At 45.0% G+C, this 24,983-nt stretch overlaps 1 protein-coding gene across 1 annotated transcript in view; it reads left to right on the top strand.

Moving 5' to 3' along the window:
- The first annotated feature begins 8,537 nt into the window (after positions 1–8,537).
- LOC101541998 (cytochrome b-c1 complex subunit 2, mitochondrial-like) overlaps positions 8,538–24,983 on the top strand; it is a 35,189-nt gene continuing 18,743 nt past the window's right edge. Inside the window, 1 exon segment of the mRNA XM_055124674.1 lies at positions 8,538–8,855. Coding sequence (XP_054980649.1) covers positions 8,538–8,855 — 318 coding nt within the window.

Genomic DNA, 24,983 nt, shown 5'->3' with positions numbered 1-24,983 from the left:
TAGCACAGCGGGTGGGGCGTTTGCCTTGCACACGGCCGACCTGGGTTCAAATCCCAGCATCCCATATGGTCCCCTGAGCACCGCCAGGAGTAATTCCTGAGTGCAGAACCAGGAGTAACCCCTGAGCATCGCCAGGTGTGACCCAAAAACAAACAAACAAAAAAAAAGAATGAATTGCTTAAAATTATTTCTCTTTCACAAAATTATTATGAACCAGTAAATATTGTAACCAGTATATATTGTAACACTCTCAGTATGCATCTTGGACTGTTCATCTTAAATTTTTTGAATTGTTCTGATGAAATGACATCGGCGGAAAAACATTGGAAAACTCAGGATAGCTCAGAAGAAATAAGTTCTAATAGAATTAAAAAATGATTTAGATACAATTAATAGGAGACTTTAGGTCCTTTACAGGGACCCAGTCCCTGGGAGTTGGATGCCAGGCCAGGTGGAAAGGTGGGGACGAGGTTTTGCTTTTATTTCAGCAAACAGAAACCACTTTTGGTGTGCTACAAAGAGACTAAAGCTTCTCAATGAATAATGGATAGCAAATGAAAAAACTGCAGTATGGATTCCTTTTTCATGGATTTTTGTCGGCTTTATGAAAACAGAAGCGCTTCTCTTCTTTTCTTTTTGGATCCAATTCTACAAGCAGGAGACAGGCTAGTTGGACTGAGAAACAGGGGAGAATCCCAATCAGCCGACAGGGAAATTTTTACCCTGGGGACTGCCCTTCCTTTCTCTGTCCATCAGTTTTTCTTCCCTGGTTCTTGAAGGGTCAGAATCAGGATGAGGTAGGTATGAATGCACATGCATGTGCATGTGATTTTGTTGTCTTTCGGTATGTCTGTCTGTGTTCAGTGTTTAAATATTGAAGTCAGATTGAAATCAGAAGTGGCAATCCTACTCCAAAAAATTTTTAAAAGTTTGATTGTTTTTTGGAGCTTATTAAGAGTTGTAAAATTAGAGGGGCTGGAGCGATAACACAGCGGGTAGGGCGTTTGCCTTGCTTGCGGCCGACCCGGGTTCGATTCCCAGCATCCCATATGGTCCTCTGAGCACCGCCAGGAGTGATTCCTGAGTGCAGAGCCAGGAGTAACCCCTGTGCATCGCCAGGTGTGACCCAAAAACAAAAACAAAAAAGTTATAAAATTAGAGCATGAAACCAAGGTGAAAACTGTTAAAGATTAATATAAAAGTTTCATGATTTAAAATATCTAAAGTATAAGAACTATTAAATGAGCTGTTAAAAGAGAATTGAAATAATTGTATATAAAATAGGTTCAAAAGATATTGGTTTATTTTAAGAGATAACAGGTTTATTATATAAGACTGGATGATATTCCAAGCATATTTTATCGGGACATCTATGAAGTTTGAGAAGGAGGAAGTTTCTAAGTTTACTTATGGATGCCGGTGATTCTTCTTTGTCCATGAGAGAAGAATCTGATAATGGGAGTACTTCGGCAGTTACTGATTGTGGAAAAACCTGGACTGTGAAGTTCATCCAGAAATGGCATGAAAGTGTTGTTATTATTTAGAGACTAATTGGTCTTCATTGACAAATGTCTCTGAACCAGGACTGGAACTGAAATATTGTTTAATGTGTGTAAACTCTGTATATGTAAACTCTGTATTGTAAAATGAAAAACAATTTGGGGCTGGAGTGATAGCACAGCGGGTAGGGCGTTTGCCTTGCACGCAGCCAACCTGGGTTCAAATCCCAGCATCCCATATGGTCCCCTGAGCACCGCCAGGAGTAATTCCTGAGTGCAGAGCCAGGAGTAACCCCTGAGCATCGCCAGGTGTGACCCAAAAAGCAAAAAAAAAAAAAAAGAAAAACAATTTCTGTAAAATAAGTTTAGATTTTCTTAAGATTTTCTTGAGGTACTACTGGAAAGATATGTGAACATATTTGTATTGTTTACTACTGGTCATTTTAAACAAAAAAGAAGGAAATGTTAGTATACAACATCCCATAATCTCAGGCCTAGCTAGGCCTGAATGTAAATGTCCTTTTCTGTTACTGTTACTTTAACTGACTTTGATACTGTTTCCATTGGCTAAGTTAATTTGCATATTCTGCCTATGTGGCTGAATATCATTGGTTACTACATCAACCTACTAAATAAAAAAACCTACTAAATGAACAGGCTGCTCTCTGGCAGGCCATAACACAAAAAATCTCCGGAGACAGTCATGTGATCCTCCCCCAAAAAGTATATTTCTTCTGAGAGTGAAATGCCTCGGACTGTCAAGTAAAACTGCAACATTGTTGTAACAAGGGAGATTGCTGACATTGTCATGGTTGGGTGTACTCGCCTTCACTGGGGACATCTGGGAGCCAATGTGAGGCAGGCAGCACTTGGGAATTGCCCCACACAGGCTGAGAGGGAGCCGAGAACCAGGGGCATTTGCCCACCAACTGCATCCGTCCTCATTGCGTGAAGGGTGTGTGCTGGATCCTACCTCTCCCGAAACCCACAAGCACCCTGGGAGACCCAGAAGCCTCCAGTTTTCATACTGGGATGACAAGGGCACAGGGGCCATGGCAGGGACTGCAGAGATGGCTCAGGAAGCAGGGCGCATGCCTCGCACGTGCAAAGACCGAGTTTTGACCCATGGCACCGCATCCTCCCCCCACACATTGGTAGGGCCTGCTGGTCCTCAGCAGCCCAAGGCTTCAGCAACCAACTCTCACCAGAAGGGGCCCCAAACCCCTGAGCACGGCTTAGGATGCTGACCCTCCCCCCTGAAAAAAAAAAACAAACCGATGTTGGTGGGAGGCAGCTAGAGCCTGTACTCAGTGACACCCTGTGTCCCCCAGGCGAAACTGGCCTCATGTACCAGCCAAGAAGGAGGGAAGCCTCATGTACCTCCTTCCAACGAGGGAAAAAGGTCAGTCACAGCGTTGGGATGCTGGTGGGCCAGGAGGAGAGAGGCTGGCCCTCTGGAAAGGAAGGGGGATCCAAAGACATGATGGGAGTTTGGGGCCCTCGTGCTTAAAGGACCCATAGGCCTCCTGGAATCGAGGTGTACCCTGAATGAGGCCTGAGGCCTGAGCAGTTATTGAGGTCAGTGACTGGGAACAGGGACAAGTGTGCCAGAGAAGAAACAGACAGAAGGAACAGTCCCCCAAGCACAGCCAGGAGTAATCCCTGAGTGCAGAACCAGAAGAAACCCTGAGCATCACTGTTTGTGAGCCAAAAAACAGAGAGAGAGAGAGAGAGAGATCAGAAAGCCAAAGGAAATGATTCCTTCTCTGGGTTCCCTTTGCGCAGAGGACTCATGGTCTTGAAGGACGAAATACCACAGTCTCTCACGAGCAGATTTAAGAGCAAATGTTTGGAGCAATTAGCTCAGCTCTGCCTGGGCAGGATAAGGTCTTTGAATTTATTTGGAGGTGGGGGCAGTGGTTAGGTATATCCGGTGATACTCAGGGCTTACTCCTGGCTCTGCACTCTGGAATAATTCGTGGTGGTGCTTGGGAGACCACATGGGTTGCAGGAGATCAAACACGGGTCACCTGCATGTAAGGCCAGCGCTTTCCCGATGTACTATATTTCCGACAGGTCCTCACCTTCTATCATTACGTTGATCTGCTGTTATAATTCTAACTCAGAACTCATGTCTTTCTGCTGTCTTTTTTTTTTTCTTTTTGGGTCACACCTGGCAATGCACGGGGATTACTCCTGGCTCTGCACTCAGGAATCACCCCTGGTGGTGCTCAGAGGACCATATGGGATGCTGGGAATCGAACCCGGGTTGGCCGCGTGCAAGGCAAACGCCCTACCCGCTGTGCTATCACTCCAGTCCCCTCTACTGTCTGATCTTGACAAGAAGATTTAGGCTCCATCCTCCAATTTCCAACCTTGCCCATGAAGACAAACTACTCAACATTCCCTTCTAGGTGTATCCAAACACGCAGATGAACGTGTATTGAAGAGCTGGAGTGAACAGAAGCCACGATTCTTGCCCTGTGATCATCTGAGAGCTCATTCAAGTTTGCACAGTGGGGAGACATCACTCTGGGGTTTGCTCCTTTCCTATACCATTGTGTTCAGTCACTTTCTTTTCCTAGAAGTCCCCCAAAGTAATCATGAAGGGCAGGTTTGGTGATCATAAATCTTCTGAACTGTTCTTTGTCTGAAAAACGCTTTACTCGTCATTCAGGTTTGTGATCGAAGTGAACTGGGTAGAGTATTTTTGGTGGGATGTAGTCTGCTTTCAGCACTTTTTTATACCACGCTACGTCCAACACCCCACCTTTGATTTCTTGAGAACTCTGATGACAGTGTTGTAGGGGTTCTCTTACGCAAATAATACATTTCTCTTGCTTCTCTTTATCATTGCTTTTGGCCATTGTATGCTACTGTATCTTGGTGGGTCTGTTTGGGTCTCTTCTATTTGGAGCTCTTTGAACTTTTTGGTTCTGGCTGTCCAACTTCTGTCTCAACTTGGAAAAGTTCTTAGCTATTATTTTCTCCATTTTGTTTGTTCATTTTTTTGGGGGGGCACACCCAGCAATGCTGAAGGTTTACTCCTGACTGCACTCAGGAGTCACTCCTGGTGGCACTCAAGAAAATCTATGGAATATCAGGTATAAAACCTGGGTTGGCCACATGCAAAGGAAATGCCTTGCCAGCAGTACTATCTCTCCACCCCCTTTCATTTCTTTTCTTTTTTTTTCCTTTTTGAGTCACACCCAGTGATGCACAGGGGTCATTCCTGGCTCTGCACTCAGGAATTACTCCTGGCGGCGCTTTAGGGGACCATATGGGATGCTGGGAATCGAACCCGGGTCGACCATGTTCAAGGAAAACGCCCTACCTGCTGTGCTATCGCCCCAGGGCCCTTTTCCTTTCTTTAAGTAAGAATTCGAGTGGTTAGATCAACAGCACAACAGGTAGGGCTTTTGCCTTGTACATGACCAACCCAGGGTCAATTCGAAGCACCCCATATGGTCCCCTGAGCACCACCAGGTGTGATTTCTGAGTAGAGCCAGGAGTAATCCGTAATCATTGCTGGGTGTGACCCAAAACAGAAAAAAAGAATTTGGGGGAGCGAAGTAGAGGGAGGGAAATTGGGGACATTGGTGGTAGGAAATGTACACTGATGTAGGGATGGCTGTTGAAACCTAACCATGAGCAACTTTGTAACTGTGTATCTCAGAATAATTTAAATTTGTTTAAAAAGAAAAGATTTTGAGAGCGATGAAGGGGTAATAAAGAGAGTGGGGCACTTGCATTTCATGCAGACACCATGCAGTCACCAGCACCCATAATGCCCTCCCCCCCTCAAGTCCTCTACGAGTGATCTCTGAGTGAAGATCCAGGAGAGACTAAATAAATTGGAGCTGGAATGATATTACAGTGGGGAGGGCGTTTGTCTTGCATGCAGATATCCATTTTGGGTCACACCCAGTGATGCACAGGGGTCATTCCTGGCACTGACCGTGCAAGTGGAAGCAAACATACACAAATGGGACTACATCAACCAAGAAGCTTCTGCACTTCAAAAGAAACAGTAACCAAAATACAGAAAGAGTCCACAGAATGGGAAAGAATATTTACCCAATATCTATCTGATAAGGGATTAATATCCAGGACATACAAGACACTAGTAGAACTGTATAGAAAAACCTCCAACTCCATCAAAAAATGGGGAGAAGAAATGAACAGAAATGTCCTCAAAAAAGAAATACAAATGGCCAAAAGGCACACGAAAAAAATACTCCACATCGCTAGTCATCAAGAAGATGCAAATCAAAACAACATTGCAATATCAATTCACACCACAGAGACTGAAACACATTCAAAAGAACAAGAGAAACAGTGCTGAGGTGGATGTGGAGAAAAAGGGATGCTCTTTCACTGATGGTGGAATGTCCACTGCTCTAGCCTTTCTGGAAAACAATATGGACAGTCCTTCAAAACTAGAAATTGAGCTTCCATATGACCCCCACAATACCATTTCTGGGAATATATCCCGAGGATGCAAAAAACCATAGTAGAAATGACATCTGTACCTATATATGTTGCATGAATGTTCCTGCTGTTGGAGGCACTGAGATTAGGAAACTGGAGAAAAGTATTTATTTCATTGAAGGTCTGGTTCTCTCTGACTCTTAGACAAGGGTAGAGAGCCCCATGATCTCCTTTTCTTGATCGTGGCACCTCTAAAGGGCACAAAACAGTGATGTCACTAAAGGCATCAAAAGAAGTTATAGGAAGAACACTGAGGCAGTAGAATATGCATTATTCCCTTGAATCTGCAGGCCAGTAATCTTGGCCTCCAAAAAGGAGATACAAAACCAAAACTGAAACCTTTCTTGGGCTAAAAGCACTTGGATTTACATTCCAAAGACAAAAGTGCCCGCCCCCCACCTGAAATCTACATCCCAAAGACTAGGCTGGGCCAAAGCCTACATAATACCAAAGGTCAGGCCTGGCTAACACAGGAGATCTGCATGTCAAAGACCAGCCAGGCTTCTGTGAGAGAAGGAAAACTGCTCTTTTCAATATACTGAAATTATTTTTCTGAAGGCAGCTTGAAGGGAGAAAATGTTCAGCTTCATCCAAACCAGTCAGGACACACAAGAAATCTCGCCCATTTTCATGGGTCCCTATGCTCCTGTCAGTAGTAGGGTACAGTATACATGGGCTCGCCCTGATAGCTCAGTACAGCCCCAACATATATATTCATTGCAGCATTGTTCACAATAGCCAAAATCTGGAAACAACCTGAGTGCCCTAAAACAGATGACTGGTTAAGGAAACTTTCGCATATCTACACAGTGGAATACTATGCAGCTGTTAGGAGAAATGAAGTCATGAAATTTCCTTATAAGTGGATAGACATGAAAGTCTAATGCTAAGTCAAATGAGTCAGAAAGAGAGGGACAGACATAGAAGGATTGCACTCATTGTGGAGTATAGAATAACTTGACATGAGGCTGACACCCAAGGACAGTAGATACAAGGGCCAGGAGGATTGCCCAGAGCTGGAAGACTGTTTCATGAGTGGAGGGGAAAAGACAGATGGAATAGAGAAGGGATCACTAAGAAAATGATGGCTAGAGGAACCAGCTGGGATAGGAGATGCATACCGAAAGTAGATAATAGAACAAACATGATGACTTCTCAGTGTCTCTGTTGCAAGCCATAATGCCCAAAAGTAGAGAAAGAGTATGGGGAATATTGTCTGCCATGGAGACAGGGGGAGGGTGGGAAAGGGGGGGTATACCCGAGATATTGGTGGTGGGGAATGTGCACTGGTAGAAGGATGGGTGTTTGATCATCATGAGATTGTAACCCAAACATGAAAATTCGTAACAACCTCATGGTGATTCAATAAAATAATTTTTTTTTTAAAAAAAGGATTTTAAGGGCTGGACCTATAGTACAGGGAATAGGGCATTGGCCTTGCACGCTTCTGAATCAAGATCAATCCCTGGTATTCCATATGGTTCCCCCAAGGACCCCCAGGAGTGACTCCTGAGTGCAAAGCGAGGAGTAACCCCTGAGGTTTGCTGGGTGTGACTCAAAAAAAAAAGATAAAATAGAATTTATTTCAAGACTGAATGCCCTGAATAAACATGATGATCTCTTAGTACTTGTATTGCAAGCCAAGATGCAGAAAAGGAAAAGGAGAGAGCAAGAAGGAAAGTGTCTGCCATGGAGGGAGGCTGGAGGTGGGACTGGCGGATGGTGGGATGGCAACAGGGGACATGGTGGTGGGAAATGTACAATGGTGGAGGGATGGGTGCTGGATCATTCTACGACTGAAAGCTAATAATGAACAAATTGTAATGGTCTTGTTCACAGATATTGAATTATAATTTTTTAAAGTTATGTGGAGTTCATGCCTGATTTATTCAGCTTAATCAGTGGCTATTCAAATAACAGTGCTCCTACATAAAAAATTATTTTCGGAGCCAGGGTGATAGTACAGTGGCTGGAGTACTTGTCTTGTCAGCAGCTGAGCAAGGTTTGATCCCTAGGCTCCCCTATGCTATCCTAAGAAGTGCCAGGAGTGATTCCTGAGCACAGAGGAGAAGAGTAATCCCTGAGCACTGCCAAAGTGGTCCATGACATATCCCTTGCATGTGGCTGACTCAGGTTTTATTTGCCGCATCCCATAAGGGTCTCTGAGCACCACCAGCTATGTCCCTCCCTAGAAATGGCTCCCATCGCACTGAAAATGAAAGTAAAATTTAATCATACAATACATACATTTGGAGGTGGAAGATTGTGAATAAGACAAATTCCTACTTGGATATGACCTAGAGGATTCCCTACAATTTCCATGCCAAAATGCCAATGTTTTTTCCTGAAAAATCGCAACTGTAGAATACCCTTCTTACATTAGTCATGTTCTGTTTGGAGAAAACTACCATTATGTTTTCAATTTCCCACCTTCCTGGTAGTTATTTACACATGGAAACAGAATTATACCAGAATTTCACAATTCTTTCTTCTGGAATTATCAAAGGAACGAGAATTGCAGTCCCACATCTTGAGCTGCTCCTATCCATGTACCTGGTCATGGTCTTAAGGAACCTGCTCATCATCCTGGCCATCAGTCGAGACCCCAGCTTCCACAACCCCATGTACTTCTTGCTCTCTGACCTGTCCTTGGTCGACATCTGCTTCATCTCCACCACCGTCCCCAAATATTATAGAACATCCAGACAAAAAGCCAAGCCATCTCCTACAAGGGCTGCATTACCTAGAAGCATTTTCTCATTATCTAGCCATACTGGACAACCTCCTCTGGCCGTGAGGGCTGATGACCACCTTGGGGTCATCTACCATACCCTGCATTACACAGTCATCATGAACACCAGCTCTGTGGGATACTGGATCACGAGGTCACTGACCTCCATACTGCAAAGGTTTATGGTGCTCCGACTGTCCTTCTCTATGGTCCTGGAAATCCCCCATTATCTCTGAGAAACTAATCAAGTGGCTTCACAGGCTTGTTCTGACACTCTTCTGAATGACATCCTGCTGTATGCCGCCATCAGGGTGCTGGGCGGCGGATACCTCACGGGCAAACTTTACTCTTTTTTTTTTTTTCTTTTTGGGTCACACCTGGCGATGCACAGGGGTTACTCCTGGATCTGCACTCAGGAATTATCCCTGGCCCTGCTCAGGGGAACATATGGGATGCTGGGATTTGAACCCGGGTCGGCCGCATGCAAGGCAAACACCCTATCTGCTGTGCTATCTCTCCAGCCCCGAAACCTTTACTCTTACACTAAGATCGTTTCCTCCATCCACGGCATGGACAGGCTCAGGGCAATCCACAGCATCCTGTAACTTTATGAACAAAAAGCCAGGAGTATTACCTTAGCACTGCTGGGTGTAATCTAAAAGAAAACAGTGTGTTACACTGAGTTCCTCTGGCTCTTACAAGATGAAAAAGTGCTGGAAGTTCTCACCTGCAGCAACCCAGATCCAGCAGAGTCTGGACTCCCCACAAGAAACAGAAAGAGCAGCATCTCGAACAAAGTGCAAGATGGGGTCGTTTAACATCCCAGGATCACCCATCTCTAGGCACAACAGGAATCAGAAAAGATCAGGGACTGGGGAGATAGGCCAGTGGAGGAGCATGGCCAGGCAGGTGGCCACTCTAAGCTAGATCCCCGACACCCATAGGGTTCCGTGACAACTGTGATGAGAGACCTCTGAGCATCTCCAGGTGTGGGTCGCCCATAACCCCTGAAGAAAAAAAAACCTCAAAGTTGTTTTCAGAAACCTCTGGGAATGGGGATGGTAGTTCAGTGCTTAGGGAACCTGCCTTATGCGTGGCTGACCCCAATTTAATCCCTGGCATCCCATAAAGGCCCTCCATCCACCAGGAGTGATCAGTGAGCCTCAAGCTAGGAGTTAGCCCTGGAAACAATAGGTGTGTAACGCCCTTGTCCCAAATAAGAAACCCCAGTACTAAATGACTTGGGTCAGTCTGCTCTACCCTAACCAGAGGGTCTGGGCTCAGGTTTAACCATGCCTCCCTCCCCCACAAACCTATATGTAACTCAATGTGGCCATTATTTCACTGCAACTCACCTGAGTTAGTCAACACCCAGGAAAAACTGAAAAGGGTTTGTCCCAGTTCCAAGGACTATATAGAATATAGGACAGGCAGCAAGTTCTTTGGTGGAGACTGACAGAGAAAGTGGTGGCTGTGTGCCAGGCCAGTACCCTCCCCACTGTTTTCTCTTTCAATAAAGAAACTCCTACCACAATTGCCAAGAGAGCAAGTTGTCCCCATGGCACAGCGACCCACTCCTTTCTCAAACATGGAACCTTCACTTCTTTCACACACAGAGCACAATGAAGGGGTCTCTCAAGCTCTGGAGGAAGGGAGATTCTCTTCTCCCATATCCAGGGTCGGGAGGATAAATCAAGATGCTTCCCCTGGGAAATGAAAACACTGACATTCATCATGAATGGACATTTATTGTAGAGTCACTAACGTCTCTAAGTGTTCACACAATAGGGTAAGCAGATGCACAGGTCTAAGCAGCTAGGAGGATTATTTTCCAATTGACCAGTCAGCAATGTTTACTATAGAGACCAAAGCTCATGTGACACTGATGTACCAACGATTTGTGATCTAAGAAAAACGAGCTTCTTCGAAGCCCAGAGCTGTGACGAGATTCCACTCTGGGGGTTGAATCAACACCAATCCCTGCACACGTCTGTCTGCCTCTGCTGCCGACCTCAAATATAATTCCCCACTCCTGGTCTTGGTCTCATGGCAGAACATCATACTAGCCTCTCATTGCAGATTATACTCGGCTGAGCCACAGGCATCTTCACTCGGGTCAGTGCTAGCCTTGCCTCCATCAGTGTCACCAGAGCAGTAAGACAGTAGGCAGGGAGCCCAGCTTGCATGCAGCCAATCCAGGTTTGATATGCAACACCCCAAACAATCACCAAGCACTCACTGGCATGGAACAGCAACTAACCGCAGTATAGAAACTGGGAAAAGAGGGGAGGAGCAGATAGGACAGAGGGGAGGCACTTATCTTGCAAGAGGCCAAACCAAATTCCTCTCTACCATCCCATATGGGCACTAGGACCCGCCAGGGGTGATCCTGTAGGGAGCCAGAGCACATGGAGCAAAGATGGCGCCGACATCCGGCTGCCCTAGGTAATAAATAACCTCCAGAGCGCGGGCCCCGGCATCGCCCCCCATGGGGTGATTGGAGGACAGCCAACTGGCGAGCAACACGTCAGAAGTGAGGGGTCTTCTCTATAAAAAGGACATCGCTCTGAGGGTCGGGGCCTTCCTCCCCCCACTGGTGTACTTGTGGAGATCTCCAATAAACTTGCTGCAGAAGGACCCTCAACCGGTGTCGTCTCTCTTTGCTGGCGAAGGGAAACCGCGACAACGCGATTTACAACTGGTGCCGAAACCCGGGACGCCGGGTAAGTTTCATTCGCACCCTGGGGAAGGCCCCTTCGTTCCGAAGGGAGGGTTCAGAACTGCATGACGGGGTGGCTCGGAGAGGCAGACTACGGCCTGAAATTTTAGAAAGGGTCCAGGATAGTCTGTCAGAAACCGAGTGGTCGGAAAGAGGTGGCTCGGAGAGGCAGACTACGGCCTGAAATTTTAGAAAGGGTCCAGGATAGTCTGTCAGAAACCGAGCGGTCGGGTACCCGAAACTAAGAAAAAACGATTGCCGGATAGAGGCAAGGGCGAGGGAAGGGGGAGGGGAGAGTTCTCACCCCGCGCACTCGCAACAAAGGAAAGTGGACCGCCCGGAGGGGGCAAGAATGAGGCGGGGGAGGCGGAGGCCACACCTCCCCCACAGTTTACACAACTTGCTCTAGACTGGGTGGGCCGAGGAAAATCTATCCCTGGGGGGATATGGCTGCAGCCAGCCTGAAACCCAAAGAGAGCTCTTCCAAAGACTCCCTTTCGAGTTCTGAAGAAGAGCAAATTCTAGACCAGGAAGCGGCACGCTACAAAACGGCACACCGCTACGAAGCGGCACGCTATCGCCCCCCTGACCTCTGTAATCGAAACCGAAGCAGCAGAACGCACTTACCGCGCCCCGTACCCTCGGCTCCCCCTCCCCCGCCATACGCACGGGGGGGGGGGGGGGGGGGGGGGGGACAGAAGGAGCCCATGCATCCCAAACATCATTACTTTCTGCTGACCTACATAGGCAGATGAGACTAGCCTTTCCTGTCTTTGAGGGAGATGGGAATGGAAGAGTTCATGCTCAGGTAGAATTCAATCAGATTAAAGAGTTGGCAGAAGCGGTCAGAAAATATGGGGCAAATGCCAATTATACCATTTCCCTACTTGAAAGACTGGCCCGGGATAGGATGACCCCCCCCCCCCCCTTTTTGCCTCTAGATTGCTAGCTTCTTATTAGAAAGAGCCGGATGTACATTGTAGCAACCCCATTGTCAGGGGGACAAGACCAAAGGTAATGTGGACTCCCGTAGGGCAGGTTTAAGAATTTCTGTGTGAATGTACTGCGTGGGGTGCGCACCAGAATGAAAGAGGACCGGTCCGAATGAGTGCAGGAGTGTGATTTGTGCGAGTGCCTTTAGTGTGTGTGTATATTTGTCTCATTATATTTCTCTTAGTTATGCTTATTATTATCAGCAGAGAAGTCAGGAAAATGCAAGATCATGTGGTTGAGTGTTTAATAATATCAGGAATGAAAAAGAGTGTCGCTAAGGTGGTCTATCCACCTCAGAAGTAGTCTTGATCTTAAAATTGTAACATCTGACAACTTAGGTTTCAACAACTTTGTCATGGATTGTTTTGCCGGCTTGTATCAACAAAAGCGCTTTCTTGACCCGTTTTTAACAAGCAGGAAACTGGCTGGTCAGGCAGAGAAACGGGGAGTAATGTTCCCAATCGGCCGACAGGGCTTAACTTTGCCCTGGGGACTTCTCCTTCCTTTCTCAGTCTGTCAGTTCTCTCCCTGCCATTTTTTGAAGGGTCAGATCGATCGATCAAATGTATACATGTGCACATGTAGTGGTGTTTTTGTTAGTAAGTTCATTGTCTGTCTGTCTGTCTGTCTGTCTCTATGTGGAACACTTGAACTTGAGTGTTGGAGTCAGAGTGAAAATCAGCAGTAAAAATTAGACCAGGGAAAGCAGGATCACTACAAGAGATCAAAGTGGTATGTAGTCAAGCAATTTAAAGGGTTGAGGTGTTTTTTGGAACTTGTTAGACCAAGTTAAACAGAGATTAACCTCTGTTAAACAGAGATTTCTTATCAGAATGTTGAGCCTATGTTGAGCCTATGGAAAATGCAAAATTCTCAATCTAGATTTCTTATTGTAAGAACATTAATGGCTATTAACAGTTGTAATTCTTCTGAAGTTCAGAGTCTCTACTATCTAGGAAGAGCTGCAGAAGTAGCGCCTAAAACTAAAGTGAAATAAAGCGTTCAGAGGATGCAAGGCTTTATTTTACAAGATTCAGCCAATCTTAATGAGGAATTTAGCCAGTTTACAAACAGAGGTACAGAAGCCATCAAAATAGTTTTCTTATGTTTCCATAAACATTGACAGTCCAAGTGTCTTTTCTATGTTATTATCAAAGGTTAGTCAAAAAAAAAAAAAAAGGAACTCTTTTTGTGTCTGAAAGCATGTTTGTATTGTGGAATTGTTAGAGAGCTCATGATTTGAAATAACTAAGATACAAAAACTATTGGATTTAAGCCAAAGAAGGTTTACTCATGTTTTATAAAAATTGATGGTTTAAAGGTCTTATGCTGTTGTGTCAGTGTACATATGCATCTGCATTGGATTATTAGAATGCGAGCTGAAATAATTGTGGAAAAGCAGGTTCAAAGAGTAATAGTTTAGTTAAAACATGAGTTTCTAGAGTTATGAATTTGGTTGCAAATCTTATCCTACTGGTATTTTATTTGATCTCTGAGACTTTTGGTAACTAAAATTTCTAGAGATACTTAGCAAAGAATTATAATAGATTAATCTCAGGTGTCAGCCTGATAGTCTGAAGCCATAGCATTGTGCCTTGGTTAAAGTTTGAGATAAGAATGGAGTATTTCATGGAAAATGTGGGAAATTTTACTGACTATTGTTAAATCAGTCTGTCTAGTACATGAAAATGCATGTTATTATTCTGATAACTTTATTCATTGCAAAGCTTTGTCACCAGATATCATATCTAGCTCTGACCATCACATAGAAGTTTGTATGCAAGTGTGAGATCCTTAATGTTTTATGGTAATCTATGAGTGTTTTAATCTTTATATTTGTGTTTTCCTAGAAATCAGAATTCTAAGATGTCTCCTGGTTAATTTCTATGTGGAGTGAACCTTTGCCCAATGAATATGTTGTAAGAACTTTAGTTGTGAGCATCTTTAAAGTTGTTGAATATCTATAGAACTGACCTAATGCTTTTGAAATAACACTGAAAGTAGTTTTGTCATGTTAAATGAAATGATTGGTAATTTGTGCCCAAACTTGGAAGATCATGTTGTACTAAGTTCAGTAAAAATAAGAGTTTAAACTTGTGGGACTATAAAGAATATAGATGTATGTCTTAAGTCAGAAAGATAATGGATGCAGATATCATCAGTTGGAAACAGGAAAGAAACTGATCACTGTTTTAAGAAACTCTTTAAATCACATGCAGAATTGTTCTAGTATGTTTTTGGTAGGATCTATGGAAAAGATATTGGATGGATTGTCTGGAACTCCTGTTACAGTGCTCTTAGATTATTGAATTCTTCAAAAGTTGTGGAAAATCAAGTGTTTTTTTTTAAATGGGATTAAATGAATTAGACATGTTTAACTGTACACTGGACTCCCAGTACAGTGCTCTTATTAATGGGAAGTCAAGGTTTTCAACATGGAATTGAATGGGTTAAACATGATGTAAATTGTACACTTTTCCTCTACAGATTTTAGCTTCTTTGACTAGGACCCACAACAAATGGGTGTGTTGCATCTCACTGTGAGTAAAGTGAAATGTTTGCTTTTCTCTTCTTTTGTACCTTCAGTATGTTTTTGATGCTTCATGGCACTATGTTGGTTTGCATAAATCCAGATAAAAGTCTTTCCTCTCTGTAATAGGGTCTACCCCTCATGCAGACAGGAAAATCAGTTATGAGACCCCAAAGCCCTCTTTCAGGGAAAGAGTCAAGGGATTGGTCTAAATGACAGGAGCAGGTATTTAACAGGTACTGTTTCAAGTACCCTACAAACCTCAGGGAGACCCTAGAGGCCAGTTGGCTTAAGGAAAGAATGGAAATCATCACTGCTATGGAAAATGAGAAATCCGGCAATCTGTGTGACTGACACAATCTGGGCCTACTCAGCATCAAGAAAAACCCTGGAAACCAGGATCTCTCCCAGCCCTGAAAAAGGGAGGGGATGGACTCCTTTCTGCCAGGATGCATCTACGGAAAAGGCCACCTCCAGTTCAACCTGAAGGCTCGAGACCATCCAGTTCATCGTGGGACATTTATGGCCAGGCCTGGGTAACTCTGACGTGCCACATAGAATTAATGCCATTATTGGCGTGCCTCCTGTCTTTAGCCAACCCCCAGGACTTCTCAGTAAATAATGGGGTACCCCAAATGGAGAGTTCTCCAATCTTGCTGTATTTATGCAAAAGAACAAGTCAGATTTGTTAAGCCATCAGGCAAATTTTAAAATGAAGGTGGAGAGAAAACCATGTTTCTGTAACTTGCTTTTTAAAGAATCAGATTCAAATTCTACAGAGTAATCTAGTAAATGTATTCTAATCTGGATCTAAAAGGTATCCCTTTTGGGTAATTCAGGTATAATGTGTTTTGCTGACTGTAAAGTAAGCAGCCTAGTCTTTGGGACTCAATGTTGAACATGCTGTCACTAGTCTGACCAGGGTATTGGAAGCCAGAGCTTTAGTGGGGGGAACCTCAGCTCAAAGTGCAGAATTAATGCTTTCCCCCAACCGGTCACTTGGCTACAGTGCCAAGTGTGGACATCTAAACTGGTTCTAAGTATTCACTTTTAGTTCTATGAACACAGTCATTTGGAGAGAACTAGAATTTTAACAGCTCTTAATTCTCGTTCCATCAAGGGATTAATACCCCATCCAGAGAATACTCATCTAAGATATTCTGCAAAAGAGGAACAATAGGCATTGGAACAAGGTTTTCAAAAGGAAATTGATAAAGGGTTACACTAAGCTTCCAACACAAGTGAAAGCCATCTTTCATGGGAAGGAACTCAGAACTGTGCTTTCTGTTTCATTAATGAATTGTGGGCCTCCTTTCCTAACACTTGTAACTTCAAGGAACTTGCCGAGGAAAGGATTGGCAGATTGACATGCAAATGATCAAACGCTCATATATTCAAGATACAAACATCTACTGCTTCCAAATGACAGCTTCAGTGGATGGGTAGCTTTTCCAACCTGAGAAGCGGTGTGGTGCTTCTAGGCCACTAGAAAAATCTGAACATAGGAAGTCATTTTCTATCAACCAATGGGTGAAGCAGTTATTCCTTTCCATTGTTTTTATGACAGAAATAGGTGTAGGATTATGTTGTGTTGGTTTCTGCTGCTTTAATTTCTGTCTCACCATCCCAGGCAGAATGTTATCTAAAACTGTAGATCACTCTGCTCTTGCTAGATCAGAGGCAATATTCTACTCCAAGGTCTAATCATTTCAAAGTGACATTCCTCAGTCTAATTGATCTGATCTTTTCTTTCAGATAACTTCAGGATCCCAACCAGTTCATTGCCTGGGGCCCACTAAAACTAAGGTAGCATGAGGTTTCACCCCTTGTGCAGGCAGGGCCAGTGCCCCTTTGTCAGCATGAAGCAGCTCCAGAAGATGGACCTTCAGCCATTTTCCCCTTAAAGATTTAAGGTGGTGAAATCTCTAGGGGGGAATATGATGTAGGCAGGTAGGTAGGGAAAGGCCCCTGGCAATGAAACTTAGATCATCAAAGTCTCCGGGGAGGAGAATCCTGAGACCCCTCCCCCCTGTGAAACCGCACCTGATAAGACCTTCAACAGACTCTGAGGATAGTAGACCCCTCCCCAGGAGGTTCCCCAAAGAAGGCTATCACCACTCCCAACCTCCCTGGTATACTTGAAAAGAAACCGCATGTGGGTGGGGGCAGGCTGTGAAGAACCTATAAAAAACAGCCCAATAGTCCATTCAAGGCTCTCTCTATCTTTGGAGGAGCCCGTGTTCTTTCTTGAGCGCGTTACTCCTACTGCTTTCTCCTTTTCCACTTATCTCTTCCTCCTTCCCTAAGACCTTCTAAATAAAGTCTGTTACTTCAAAAAAAAAAAATTTAAGCTACTTAGCTCAGGGTCATAAGGAGTGAGAGTTTTTAAAGATTTCCGAGTCCGCAGAATGCTCCAGGGGGAACCCCCGAGAGGGATTCTCTCTTTTCTTCTTACAGAGAACATGCGGCTCGTCGTCCGGTGCCGACCCTGCGGGTTTGCAATGATGATCCTGCTGCTGACTGTGCAACCCACGGAGGCCGGATTGGGCCGGCCGGCTGACCCTACACGCCTCCTACAACAGCTGTATGGGACCCCGTGCAACTGTCAGGGAGGACAATCTTCGGTGACCCCAACGAGCTACACGAAAACCGTGGACTGTGGGACTCTGACTATATATCTCGTCACGCGGCCCAGTGCTCGGGGCGGACTAACCCAGTTTTGGCAATTGAATATCATCCCCTGCTACTCCCGAAACCCCGGGGCATGGATTTGGATCCCAGTACTGAGAACATTTTGGCCGCCACACATTCGGCATTGAATGTTACTAACCCCACCCTGGCCGAAGATTGCTGGCTATGCCTACCATATGGTGACTCCTGGCCTTTGGCAGTGCCCTCTTCTTTAGCTAATGACTCCACCCCCTCTGCTGTGCAGGTTGACAACTGCTCTGCCAGCCTTCCCTTCTAGGTACGGCCTCTTAGCTTTAATTTTAGTCATTGCTTTTATAGGGTTGCTAATAATGATTCCTATGACATTGATGTCGGGGTGCTGTCTACCTCTGGGTGTGAACAGTCTATTAATAGCACTGGCCCGCTGTGTGCTGGGACCAGCCGAGTTTTTGTGTGCGGCAGCAATCAGGCCTACACCCTTCTCCCGACGAACTGGACTGGCCTCTGTGGGCTAGCTATGCTACTCCCTGATATTGACTTACTTAAAGGTGATGAACCAGTCCCCATCCCATCTATAGATCACATTGTCCCTCGCCATAAGCGAGCAGTGCAGTTCATTCCATTACTACTGGGCCTAGGTGTCTCCGCGGCCGTGGGCACGGGTTCGGCGGGATTGGCCACAGCCCTTTCCTCCTACTCCAAGCTGTCCCAACAACTAGCAGACGATGTTACTAAAGTTTATCAATCCATTAAGGATCTCCAAGACCAAATAGATTCCTTGGCAGAAGTGGTACTCCAAAATAGGAGAGGTCTGGACCTCCTCACTGCGGACAGAGGGGGAATTTGCCTGACACTTCAGGAGAAATGCTGTTTTTATGCCAACAAGTCGGGTATAGTGAGGGACCGGGTTAGAAAACACCAAGAAGAATTAGAAAAAAGGAGACATGAGTTTTATGAGCGCCCGTTTTGGTCGGCGTGGGGGGGTGTGTTGCCCTATCTCCTCCCCCTTTTGGGGCCCCTTGTTGGAGCATTATTACTGATCTCCTTTGGTCCTTGGGCATTCCAACGCCTAACTCAGTTTATTAAAGATCAGGTGAATGCCGTGACCTCACGCAAGGTGGAAGTGTACTATCACCGCCTGGTAGAAGCCTATCCAGAAGAAGAGTTTGCATGATTTTTGTACAATAGCCTATCCTGCATAATACTGTGCCTTGTTTTTGATTGCGTATAATACCGTGCCTTGTTTTTGATTGCGTATAATACCGTGCCTTGTTTTTGACTGAATCTTGGCAGAGTGTAAGCTGGCGTAGGTGATGACGCCTAGTCTTTTTAGATCGTTTAGTCCCAATGGTTGCTCAGCCTAGGTGGTCTGTTCCCCCGCTGGAGGCATCGCCGCTTTAAATCAAGCTGCTCAGTGCTTTTTTTTATGCTGAGTGTAGCCCCTGCACACTTGGGATCTGTGGATCCATTGCACGAGTTTGGGTGCACCGGCAATGGTCTCAGGGAAGGGTGTCAGACTAGATGGTACTTCACTGGGTCTCTCTCCTCCCTGACCCAGGGCGACGAGCCGCTTGCATAGGGCCGCCGTCGAAATTTTGCCCTGCCTGGAAAAGCGGACGGCGGGACAGGAGGAGCCTCATCAGATCCTGAAGAGGGACCCATTGAGGCCACCTCCGTCCCTGGTATCTATACAGGCAGTGGTGTCCGTCGCCCCCTTTCTCGCAGAGACCGGCTCCTTAGTAAAGAGATAAGGGGGAGTTGTAGGGAGCCAGAGCACATGGAGCAAAGATGGCGCCGACATCCGGCTGCCCTAGGTAATAAATAACCTCCAGAGCGCGGGCCCCGGCATCGCCCCCCATGGGGTGATTGGAGGACAGCCAACTGGCGAGCAACACGTCAGAAGTGAGGGGTCTTCTCTATAAAAAGGACATCGCTCTGAGGGTCAGGGCCTTCCTCCCCCCACTGGTGTACTTGTGGAGATCTCCAATAAACTTGCTGCAGAAGGACCCTCAACCGGTGTCGTCTCTCTTTGCTGGCGAAGGGAAACCGCGACAACGCGATTTACATGATCCCTGGTCACAGAGTCTGGAATCAGCCCTGAGCACCACAGTGTGAGGCCCAAAAGACACAATCATCATCATCATCATCATCATCATCATCATCATCATCAATAAGCCCAAGCTCACTGTTTACTAGAGCAGGTCGGAATTCAGGGCACAGCAGATCTGGGCATATGAAGAAGCAATGTGGGGAAATTTCCAGACTTGCTGCAAAAAAAATAATGAGTATGGTAGATGACGGCAGATTCACTCCAGAGTGGATGCGTTCTTCAGAACTGATCTGCAGACAAAATTCAAAAGCCTAAAAGTTCATGAGTTTTGGGCTGGAGCAATAGCACAGCGGCTAGAGTGTTTGCCTTGCACGCAACCAACCCGGTTTCGATTCCAAGCAACCCATATGTTCTCCCCAAAAAAAACACCAGACTAATTCCTGAGTGCAATACCAGGATAATCCCTGTGCATCACCAGGTGTGACCCTACAAGCAAAAAGAAAAGGAAGTTCATGAGGCCTGAGCAACAGTAGAATGAGGAGGGCGTGGCCACCGGTTTTAGTCCCACATTCTATAGGTCACCTGAGACCACCAGGAGTAATTCCTGAGTACAGAGCCAGGAGTAACCTCTGAGCATTACAAGGTATGGCACAAACAAAAAGAAACAAACCAAAAAAAGTTGTTCACTCTTAGGTTCCAGAAAACAGTTCAAGGGAATTGTCTTGCAGACAAATGAGGCGGTTCTATTCCCATCGCCCCACTGGGTCCCATAGCCCCACCAGAAGTGATCCTGGACTACAGAGTCAGGGAGAGCGTCTCAGCATTGCTGGGTGTGACCTCCCTCCCATAAAATAGGAAAGTTCTTTAAGGGAACAGAGCAATTGCACATGGGTAGGGCGTTTGCCTTGCCTGCGGCTGCCCCAGGTTTAATCCCAAGCATCCCAGATAGACCCCTAGCACCACAAGGAGTAATTTCTGAGTAATGCTGTTAGGGCGCGGATCGAGATCTCCCTATAACGACAAAGAGACTCCAGAGACTGCAAACAGCAAGCAGGGTTTATTGTAAGACTGGTTAGCCAGGCTCCAGCCGCCTACTCGGACACACAGGTCCAGCAGGTTGGGCAAAAGACCCCGAGCTTCTCCAAAGGAGATCTTATATAGGCCTTCCTTGGCCGTTACAGCAGAGCCCGCGCATTTCATAGCCAATAGATTTGTAATATTACAAACTTTCTGAACCAATCCATTTAAAAGGACATCACTCCTTAGCCTATGGTTTTAGAGATCAGTATTCGCGCCAATATTCAGGAATGTCCCGATTCTGGGGGCAGTCCTCGGTCTTGTGATGTGGGTCTTGTGATATGGGTCTGGTTATCTGGTCTGACCACCACCCTTCTTGCGACCCGGGGTGCCTGTATCCAAATTCCTTGCTCAGGGGCAGAAAATCAAGTTATTCTGCCACGCGACTCCTGTAAAAAGAGTCTTAAGAAAGCTAAATTGATTCCTGTGGTCTGTTCTGGGCCAGTTCCTCTCATTCCTGCTACATATTGAGGAATCTTTCTCTATGCCCAGTCTCTAGACTGAAGAATACCCTTCCCTGGGCACTGCGGGGGTCAGAGGCTGGTATTGCTGTCTCAGAACTAGCAGTTGGACTGAATTAACGAGATTCCTAATCATGCTACTAGCTTGTTCTGGTTTCAAGGGGTCCGTGGTCACGAACAAAAGGCAGGGGTACTGGGGGTCCCAGGTTGGATGGGATCAGGGTAAACAAGTTGACTTTCCCAGTTTCCTTTCTATTACAAGATACCTGTAGGATCATCTTTGCCATCAAACACAATTCAGGAGTACTGGAATTGGCAAGGTAGGAGGGGAACAAGCAAGGGGTTACATACAAGCAAGCCAAGTATTGTTGGGGCCTGTATAGGGGTTCTTCTAGCTAACCTGTAGTATAGATGCTGGGAGGCCACTGTATAGTTCTAGTTACAATAGGCTCAATAGGTCCCTGATCCAACACACATCCCAGCATGGGTCATAACTGGCAAAGACCAAGATTAATTTTACATGCCTTGATATCAAAACCTACCCAGTGCCAAAACTGGGGCAGGTAAGGAGCTTGCTCTACAGCTTTCACTACGAGCATACGGAAACAGAGAATAATCCATGCCCTTCCCGTGGTTCCTTTAAGTCACTTTCATCAGTCTTATCTTGAGGGGGTCATCTCCCGTTGTCTGGACATGCCACTAGTCGATGTCGTTCTGATTCCAAGAGGGGAGGCAGCTTTTTGATTCCATCCTCCTTCAGAGCAGCTGGTGTGTTCGGGATCACAGTGTGAAGATCTCTCCAATGAGGTTCGTGGGTGGCAGTCTTATGTCACCTGACTCAAACCAGATATCCCAATGCATATGGATGAGGAGTTCACTCTGGCAGTGTGCTCTAAGCCCCGCATGGAGCTGGGCCTTGATACCTGTAAAGGCTAGTAATAACTGGAAAAGAGAGAGAGCATACATTTGGGCCTACACTTCCATTTCAAGGCTAAGTTGGAATAGTGGCTATTGACCCAAAAGAATTTCAAAGGGAACAGAGTTCCTCCGTTAATGGGGCTCACACTCACAACAGGGCAGTTGGGATTTTCAAGGTGGGACAGGCTTCCTTAATCTATCTACTTCGAATTCCCCACCTTTAATCCTTTAAGGGAAAATGGTCGGAGGTCCATCTTCTGGAGCTGCTTCCTGCTGACACAGAGAGGCTGACTGACCCTGCCTGCACAAGGGGTGAAACCTCAAGCTGCCTTAGTTTTTAGTGGGCCCCAGGCAATGAACTTGAAAAATCACATCCGTTAGTCTAAGAAATGCTACTTCGAAATGACCAAATCTTGGAAGCAGAAGAACAAATGACAAATGCTCAAGCGCTCAGGGTACAAGAACCAATTATCAATGACATAGGAGGCACAGTTCTGAGTAACTTACTTCTTTCTGCCCTGTTCATCCCTTCAATACTTTACTTTCTTAGTCTAGGGGTCTGTAATTTTCAGTGTCCCTTTGGGAACCTTGCTCCAATACCTGTTATTCCTCCTCTTCTGCAGGGTGTTCTGGCTTAGGGGAGCTATTCTGTAAGGGTTATTAACCCCCTGATGAAACAAGAATTGAGAGCTGTTATGTACTAAGAATGAATACTTAGAACCAATTTAGATCACCACTCTCAGTTCTTTAATCAATTTACAGGTTGGGTGAAGCAAGTGATACTTTAAGCTGAAGTTCCCCCACTTTGGTAAAGCTCTGGCTCCTGCTTTTCTGGCCAGACTGGTGACAGCATGCACAACATTTGAGTATCTTTATAGACTAGACAGCTTACTTACTAAATTACCCAATCACCTTTGCATAACTAGAATCTGATTCTCACAAAAGAGGCAAATTACAGAAGCATGGTTTTCTCTCCTCCTCCATTTTAAATTTGCCAGACAGCTTAACAAATCTGGCTTGCTCTTTTGCATAAGCATAGCAAGATTGGAGAACTCTCCACTTGGGGTACCCCATTATTTACTGAGAAGTCCTAGGCACTAGCAAAGACAGAGCAGGAAACACACCAATAAAGGCATTTAATGTCCTTAACTCACATCAGGGATACCCCAGACTTGGCCACAAGATGTGAAGATCAGGTCCCAGGAGGAACTTCAAGGTAGAGCCTTCAGGTAGAACAGAATGTGGCCTCAGGCCTCTCCCCCTCCATAGCAGTGTCCTGCAGTCAGGAGCTCATCCTATACACGGAGGGTGGGGCTCAGGCTGAGTCAGTCATTGCAGATTTCCAGCTTCCTCATTTTCCCTGGCACATACCATGTCCAGTCCTTCCTTGAGCCAGCCTGCCTTCAGGGTCTCCCTGAGGTTAGCAGAGTACTTGAAACAATAACTGTTAAATACCTGCTCCAGTCATTTAGACCAATCCTCTGACTCCTTCCCTGAAGGAGGGTTTTTGGGGTCCCATAGCTGGTTTTCCTGTCTGCTCCAGGATAGGCCCTATTGCAGAGAGGAAAAAGTCTTGTCTGGGTTTATGCAAACATAATACCTTAATGTTTCATGGCACTGAGGAGAGAAAAGCAAACATTTCCCTTACTCACAATGAGATCTATCCATTTACTATGGGTCCTAGTCAAATGAATGTTCTGTAGAGATAGAATATACAGTTTAACAACATCAGATCTAACTTATTTAGTCCCAAATTAAAAGCTTTGATTTTCAATTTTCTAAGAGCACTGTAACTCGAGTCTTATACTAGAACTATTCAGATCAATTAAGGAGTTTCTTATTAACAGTATAGTTTAATTACAGTCTTCTTCTTTCTTAAAACACAACCTCAAACCTATACACATATTTCTTCACATACTCAAGCCTTCTACACATTCCTTTACATTCATTCTGTCCCGTTCCTCAAAACCAGTTTCACTTTTACAGGATTCCTTTCTCCTTTTTTTTTCCCCACTAATGATATCTCCATCCGTCATCCTTTTCACTAAGAATACACACTTACATCCCTTCCTTGTTGTCATATTTCTCCAGTTTTAACCTTATTTTTATTGAACTTAATATAGTTAGACCTACCAAGAAATTTGGAAACAAGTTGCTAATCATTATTTCAATTACCATGACTAAGCTATACTCTGCAGTAGTCTTCTAAAAGCATTACATCAATCCCATAGACATTCAAAAGGTTCACAAAGATCTTATAACATAGGATCCCAAATTCTTAAAATACTCACAAGATTCATATATTTCATTAACCTACATATTCCTTCAACCGTTGCCCACTTCATCACTTCCAGTGGACTGCATTTTGTATTTCATTTTCTTTTAAATGACTCTAACCTCAGTTTTTACTCTTTCCAGTACACAACTCAAATAGTCACATATGCAGTTTAAACTTGTATTTTTAAACAATCCTTGAAAATCAAAAACATATAGAGAAAAGGAACAAAATTTTTAATCATCTATATTTTTCTTAGTATGAAGGTCAAATATTCCTTTACATAACTTTTGAGACAATATTCTTCTGGCAGAATGCTTTAAAACTTAAATTCTTTCTTGCCACAAATACATATATATATACATATATACATATTTTGGATATTCCCAATTCAAAAAGCATTCAAAATTTTTAGCACTTAGATATTAACTTCCTAACTTCAAGACTGGAATCAGCATAACATTGTGATAAGTCACCATTCTCAGCTCTCACTTGCCTCTGCTGAGAAGGGGGAGGGGTCGGAGCAGCCCCTTGGATTCACAAGAAAGCCTAATATCTTTATTTTATTT

This window comes from Sorex araneus, chromosome 2 (genome assembly GCF_027595985.1).
Source record: "Sorex araneus isolate mSorAra2 chromosome 2, mSorAra2.pri, whole genome shotgun sequence".
Lineage (NCBI taxonomy): Eukaryota > Metazoa > Chordata > Mammalia > Eulipotyphla > Soricidae > Sorex > Sorex araneus.
Note: the sequence above shows the minus strand (reverse complement) of the source record. Positions and strands in the feature narration are given on the sequence as shown.